The 6,764-nt window shown below is 49.0% G+C and overlaps 1 protein-coding gene across 15 annotated transcripts in view; it reads right to left on the bottom strand.

Annotated features, from left to right (window-relative positions):
• Positions 1 to 2,349: 2,349 nt before the first annotated feature.
• Positions 2,350 to 6,764, bottom strand: part of TDP1 (tyrosyl-DNA phosphodiesterase 1) — an 85,097-nt gene continuing 80,682 nt past the window's right edge. For all 15 annotated transcript variants that reach the window (XR_014811276.1, XR_014811275.1, XR_014811274.1 and 12 more), the window contains one exon: positions 2,350 to 2,724. Coding sequence is in view for 12 of the 15 variants with exons in the window: in XM_013978377.3 (XP_013833831.2) it covers positions 2,651 to 2,724 (74 nt within the window). In the remaining 3 variants the exon portion in view is untranslated. The remainder of the gene's footprint in view (positions 2,725 to 6,764) is intronic.

Raw genomic sequence — 6,764 nt, 5'->3', positions numbered from 1 at the left:
GCACTTAATAGCACAGACTAAACAAGGCAGTTTTCAGCCCTCAAAGTTCTCACTTAAAAGGAATCGGCTCTCCTGTCAGGTTCTGGCTTAAGTAACTCAGTAGCTCAGCCCCACCTGCTAAGGTGGCATTTCATGGTTGATTTCAAGTACTGCTAGATGGTTCTGTCATGCCAGCCACACACTGTTCCAGTGGATGAAAGTGCACCTGTGCCTGAGGCTGGAACACCTGTCACACCTGCTGCCTCACAGCCGTACCGCCCGCATTCAAATTCCAGCTCTGCCCCTGCCAGCTGTGTGATGCTCTGGACAGATAATTTTCTAAGTTCCCCCATCCATAAAATGGGGGTAATAATAATATCTCCTTGATCAGGTTATTATGAAGATTCAGGTAGTTAGTATGTTTAAAACACAGAACAGTACCTAGGACATAGCAAGTACTCAGTGCTTGCGGCTCAGTGTTACTCCCCAGGGACCAGTGGGCAGAGACCAGGCTCAGAGGTGGTCTCTGCCTTCACACTGGGCTGCTGGTATCTCCTAGGAGCCCCTTTCCTGGCCTCTGTCTCAGCTGTTTTTTTTTTTTTTTCTTTGTTTTTTGTCTTTTTAGGGCTGAACCCGAGGTATATGTAAGTTCTTAGGTTAAGGGTCTAATCGGAGCTGTTGCTGCCAGCCTACGCCAGAGCCACAGCAAAGCCAGACCCAAGCCGCGTCTTCAACCTAAACCACAGTTCATGGCAATGCCAGATCCTTAACCTACTGAGCGTGGCCAGGGATTGAACCTGCATCCTCATGGATACTAATCAGATCCATTTCTGCTGAGCCATGATGGGAACTCCCATCTTTTGTTTTTGAGTGTGACTCTTACTACGTAAGCAAGGGCCACTTTATTACTAGTTGATGGAAACAAAACAAGAAATTAGTTTTGTTCGTAGTGGGTTTGCCTTGGGTGTTGCTTGAAATTAATGGGCTACTAAACTTGGGATACTTTTCAAAGATTTTACCTTAATGGGATCTGACCTATGCATGACAGCGTCAATAGAATTTTGGATTTAATCATATACAGTAGTCGAACTAATTTATTTCTGCCAGTCCCTGAGTTCCTGCACAGGCTTCTGTCATTATACGCTGGTGTTACAATTCATATCATTCATGCATCAATATAATTGGCATGTTTTATGAATATAATGAAGAATGCCTACTTAACCTTTTTTTTTTTTTTGAGGTGTTCATCAGTCAAAAGCAAGAACTCTCAAGGAAATCTTGGGGATGATGGGGTGAGTTAACACTTCTAACTCTAGAGTAAGGAGGGAAGTCAAATGTCTTAAGATTTGAATCAGATCGTCCAAAACTGGTTTCACACTGGAACAAATAAAATTCAGTGTTGTTTCCTAGAAAGTGAATTTTTACTTTCATGGGGGGAAAAAGGCTGTGACAAAATCAAAGATCCTTATTTTAAGCATATGGAAGCAGAAACCGCATTCATTTGAAAAGTCCTATGAGATTAATAACGTCTATTAAGGGCAACCATGTAACTTCGACACAAGAACCCAGGAAAGTGGAGCTTGTCTCCATTGCTTACTGGGGGGAACTTACGGATGTTATTTCAGAGAAGGCTGAGGCGCAGGTTAAATGAGCACTTACGTAGACATGTTGAAACATAGGAAGAGCTCAGAAAACATCAGTGATTGCCATTACTATGCAGAAAAAACACAGCCGCCCAAATCAGTGAACTCTTGAGGCTGATTTCTATCAACTACAGTTAAAAACCAGGCACCTTCTCCCAGGAGCATGAGGATAAAAAGTATTTGAAAAATCCCTTCTCCACCCCCCGCCCCACCCCAGGAAAGAAGCTGATGGCAGACCATTTGGGAGCGAGGGGGTCAAGATGGCACGTGACTTCTTTTAAGTCACCAGCCAGGTTGGCAATTTTCTGAGGGAAGTGCTTGTGTGCTTTTGTATAGTTCTGTGAGCTGTGCTTTCTGGAAATTTGTGGGGCTGGAGGAGACCCCGGTGTGCTGTGGGGAATGGGTGAGGAGAGGGCTGGAGGTCTGCCTGTAAGTGGGGAGCAGCCAGCACGGGGCTGGGGGGCAGGGAGTGCAGAAATGTCCTGTGAAGCTGCACCGTGATGACAGTCAGGACGGCTCACTGCGGGGGGAGCCACGCCAGCCTCCGTGACACACGCCAGACTCCTGTCCAGCCACGCGAGACACGCTCAGAAAGCCGAGACGTCACATTCCTGCTCTGGACAGTTTCAGCTGAACAAAGAGCACAACTCACAGTCAACCTTCACCTCGGAGGCGCCGACCCCACCTTCAGAGTCCGCGTCACTGAGAGGATCACTGCATCTCTCTATTCTTTTAACATCGTCAAGTTTAATAGCTTGCATTCCAAAGCATAAAAAAGGGAATTAGGAAAATATATGTAATTTTTTTAAAGTGAGAATGTTAAGAGGGACCATTCAAAGGATAACCAACATCCATGTTTGAAATTGACCTCTGCAAAGGGTTTTATGGGAGGGACGGGGGCGGCGGCAGATAAGGGACATTGTTCATCAAGGGACGTGAACATCCAGTACGAACAGAACATCCAACGCCGGGGGCTCGATGGCTCACGCTTCAGCTTCACACTTCAATTTCACTGTGCTTTACGGCTCTCAGGAGGGGACCCACATGTTCCCGTGTGTATCGGGTGCTTTCATATAAGGAATGTTCCAAATCCATGGCCGATCTGGGGAGGTGGGGGTGGGGAGAAACAGATTACATGAGTAATAGGATTGAATTGGAATAGGATTATAGAAAATGCAGTCACCTGATGGGATAAAATGACTCCTGGGCCAGAGTCTGCAAATCATAAAGAGCCTCTTCTGAACCCGGCCCTGAAGTGGGTCCTTCCAGACAACGGCTTGGAGGAAAGGTTCACTAAGACGGCGAGTGGGCGAGGGAGCAGGCTGAAGCTGGGGGTGAGTGCCCGCTTGCCACTTAGGTTGACACGTCCCTTCTCCTCTCTGGGCCTTGGTTTCCTTACCCGTGCCTAATTCATGGAGCCGTCCCGAGGATTAAATGAGCTGAGTCCATGTGGTAGGCAAGACCCAGCATCCGGCACAGAGAGAATCTAACCAAGCGCAGCCCTTGTTCTAAGCTGGAGAGACCAACGGTCATGACAATTACAGTCAAGGGCCACGTTTCTGCTCTCAGCTGGTCATCGCTGCACAGAAGCCAGACGCCAGCGTCACATCCCCGAAATGGTTTTCTTCTGTAACTGAAGACTAATGATTGATGAGGTCTGGAGGTCTCTGTATAATGACTACAGATTGACGTCGAGGGAAGCAACAACCCTTGGAATAGCATGCAAAGACGACCTAGGTTCAAATCCTGCCTTCATCCTGCTCTGCACCCTGGGAGAGGCATGCGTATTTGGGCCTCAGGTTCCCCATCTGTGAAATGGGAACTAATTACATTAGCAAACGCCCAGGTTTATTGTGAAGCATAATGAGAGCATATCTGTGAAAGTCCCCGACATGTTGTAAGTGCTCAATAAATGCGAACTTTCCTTCCTTTTAGGGGATGTTTCAAAAATTGAAAAAATCAGAACTGCTTTTACCATGCATTGTTACTGCCGGAACTGAACTATGGCAAAAGAACCCTAATGATGGGGTGAGTGTGAATATATTGCTAGGATTACAAATACCCCCTCCCCTATATTATTGTCCTGATAAATATGACAGCTGAGCTGGAACAGCTCTGAAGGGCTTCGTGCTTAATGTAAACGGAGCGCTGAGCGGGGTCAGCGGAGATGGGTCGTCGGCCTGCAGCCGCTGCTCAGCTCTGCCAACCGCCCCTGGGGGAGGCTTTCTCCTTTTCCTGAACAGAGGCAGATGGTAGCTTGGAGGCTGGCCTGGCAAACAATGGTATCTGCCCTCTTTCCGCGCAGCCCTGCTGTTTGTGTTGAATAATCACTGAGTGAGCACGCACACAGCAGCGCGGGCAGGAAAAGCACGCCAGAGATGGCAACAAGTTATCAGAACCCGGTCCTCTGCCTTTGGCCTTGGGATGGTTGGAAAGCATGCGACTGCACTTCTCGTTAAATAACAAGCTTGTTGGACAGCCGTAAACCTGGGCCTGTGTTACATGCTTGTTTCTATTTTTTTTTTTTTTTTTGTCTTTTGTCCTTGTAGGGCCACATCTGTGGCATATGGAGGTTCCCAGGCTAGGAGTCCAATCAGAGCTGCTGCTGCTGCTGGCCTACGCCAGAGCCACAGCAAAGTGGGATCTGAGGCGCTTCTTTGACCTACACCACTGCTCACAGCAACGCTGGATCCTTAACCCACTGAGCGAGGCCAGGGACCGAACCCGCCACCTCATTGTTCCTTGTTGGATTCACTTCCGCTGCGCCACGATGGGAACTCCATACGTGCTTGTTTTTTAAGAGGTGAGGGACTGGCAGGGCTGAAGGCTCGAGTCCCTGGCTACTCACTGGCCTTAAGAAAGCCCCTGCTCTCTTCCACTGCAAACACCATCTTCTGTGACTGGACGTCCCTGTATTTACCCTTTCTCCTGCAAATTGCTCTGCTTCAGCTCCAAGGCAGGGGACAGCCCCATCCTTGCTACATGAATGGCTATTAGATTCTTCAGCAGTGCAGGACCTGTGACACACACAGTGAGAACCCATAACTCAGAGACCATCACTGCATTTACAGGGACCCTCGAACACCTTGAACTGTGAGGGTCCACCTGCATGCAGACTGTCTTCAATAAACACGTACATGGGACAGTGGTTGGCTGAATCTGGGGATGCGGCGCCGTGGATACAGAGGGCCGACCATGGGAACTGAGCATCTGCCGATGTGGTATCCAAGGCTGGTCCTGGGTCCAATGCCCCTTGGATCCTGAGGGGTGCCCGTACTCCTTTCCTTCAAAAATAGCCAGCAACAACCAAGAGAGGACCTGGGAACCACCCTCCTGCAAATCCCCCTGATGCTCTGCTTTACAAATGAGCAAATGGCTGCATCTCACAGGCTGCTGGAAGGCCCTCCGCTACCTCGGGGAAAGCCACAGAAAAGGCCAACAGGGAGGGGAAAAGAGGGGGGCTGTGGTTCTGTTGTGGCTTTTCACCCCGTACTACCGGGCATCAGCATTACCACTCATCGGCCTGGATGGAAGCCCATTTTAGGCAATCCTCTCAAACGGTCCCCTGAGAACGGCCTGCCTCATGGTCCAGTCACACGTGGATTCGGAGAAACGGCTTAGTTTTGGTCAGATGCCAGGGACTGTTAGCCGAAGCTGAGGGCCTCTCAAGCTCAGGTGCAGCAGGGCAGGCAGACCCGCGGGTGGGGCCGGCTGCTGGACTGCTGAACCCCACCAAGTCCGCCAGCAGGCCCCTGACCAGCCTCAGGTGGGAACTGCTGGTGCATTTTCCCAGGAACACGCCCCCCCCCCCCCGCCCCCTCGACCCAGTGACCTTGCTTCGTCAAGGTGGGCACCTTCGTCAAGTTCTAAACGTGATCTTGACACAATCTGCTTGGGACCTGAGGCTAAAGGGGATGAGAAACTGGTCTTTTTTTCTGGAATATGATGGAAGGATTTAAATGAGAGGGAATCAGCAGGTGAGCCTGGCGGCAGGCCACATGGAACTCGGCATCCAAGGGGAGGGGGAGAAGCGCGGAACCAGGAAACGGCAGCACAGCCCAGGTGAGACCTACGTGCGGGCCGTGGCAGGGGCGGGGAGGGGCCAGCCTGGGGAGGGCAGGAGAGGGCAGGAGAGGGTCTCTGCAGGTCTCTGAGGTCAGGGACTGCGTGCATCTTACATCTCTGTCATTCCAGAACTCGGCCCTCCAGGCTACAGCGCACAGGGTAGTGGTATAGGGCGCGATTTAAAATGGTGACTTTGCTTTATAGGAGCTTTCTTTGAAAAATGCAGTTCCTATCAGAAAAATGTGTTTGGTTAAGTAACTTTTCATGAGAGGAGTGATATAAATTCGAGCTGGGCAAGGCTTTGTGTGTGTGGTTCACTGATCCATTCTGAATGCTAACCAGTGCCTGCGCACAGTAGGTTCTCCAAGATACACCTGTGCTGAGAGACTGAGAGGTGAGCACTGCACGAAGCAGGTACACCTGTTGTTGAGTCTTTGCTTTAGTTGATCAATTTCTTGGTATCTCTTGTATTGAACTGTGTGATTTGTTCCGAGCAGTGTATTTCTTTGCTAAGCTTTTCATATAGTCTGCTGACTTACACAAAAAATACTGAACAAGATCTTACACATATTAGAGTGACTTGAAAATTACTTCTGCAAACAAAGTGCTTCTAAAAGGTTCTTAACCACTCAACTTTTCCAAATCTTGGCAAAATGCCTTTTTATAGTGCCCATGACTCCCCTGAATGATGCCTTTACAGGAAATGGTGGTATCTGAATTCCTGTCATTATTCTACATGCTACTAAAGCAATGTGGAAGTTAAAACAGTACCGCTAAAAAATTAAAATGCTCCAATCTCTCGTAGATGGCTTTTTTTTTTTTTTTTTTTAAATGGCCACACTCGTGGCATGTGAATATTCCCCAGGCCAGGGACCGAATCTGAGCCACAGCTGCCGCAATGCCAGATCCTTAACGCGGCTGGGCACAGCACCTGCCCTGCCATAGAGACAACGCCAGATCTTAACCTGCTCTGCCTCAGTGGGAACTTTTCCCTCAAATATATCTCAAAGGAAGTGTGTAAAAAATAGAAAACTCAGCTAAACAAGAAAACTTCTGCTTGTTGTCCAGATAAAAGGC

The sequence above is a fragment of the Sus scrofa genome, chromosome 7 (assembly GCF_054392235.1).
Source record: "Sus scrofa isolate SSC_HxYL_T2T_F1_AM1 chromosome 7, Sscrofa_HxYL_maternal_Yorkshire_Landrace_v2.0, whole genome shotgun sequence".
Taxonomy (NCBI): Eukaryota; Metazoa; Chordata; class Mammalia; order Artiodactyla; family Suidae; genus Sus; species Sus scrofa.
Note: the sequence above shows the minus strand (reverse complement) of the source record. Positions and strands in the feature narration are given on the sequence as shown.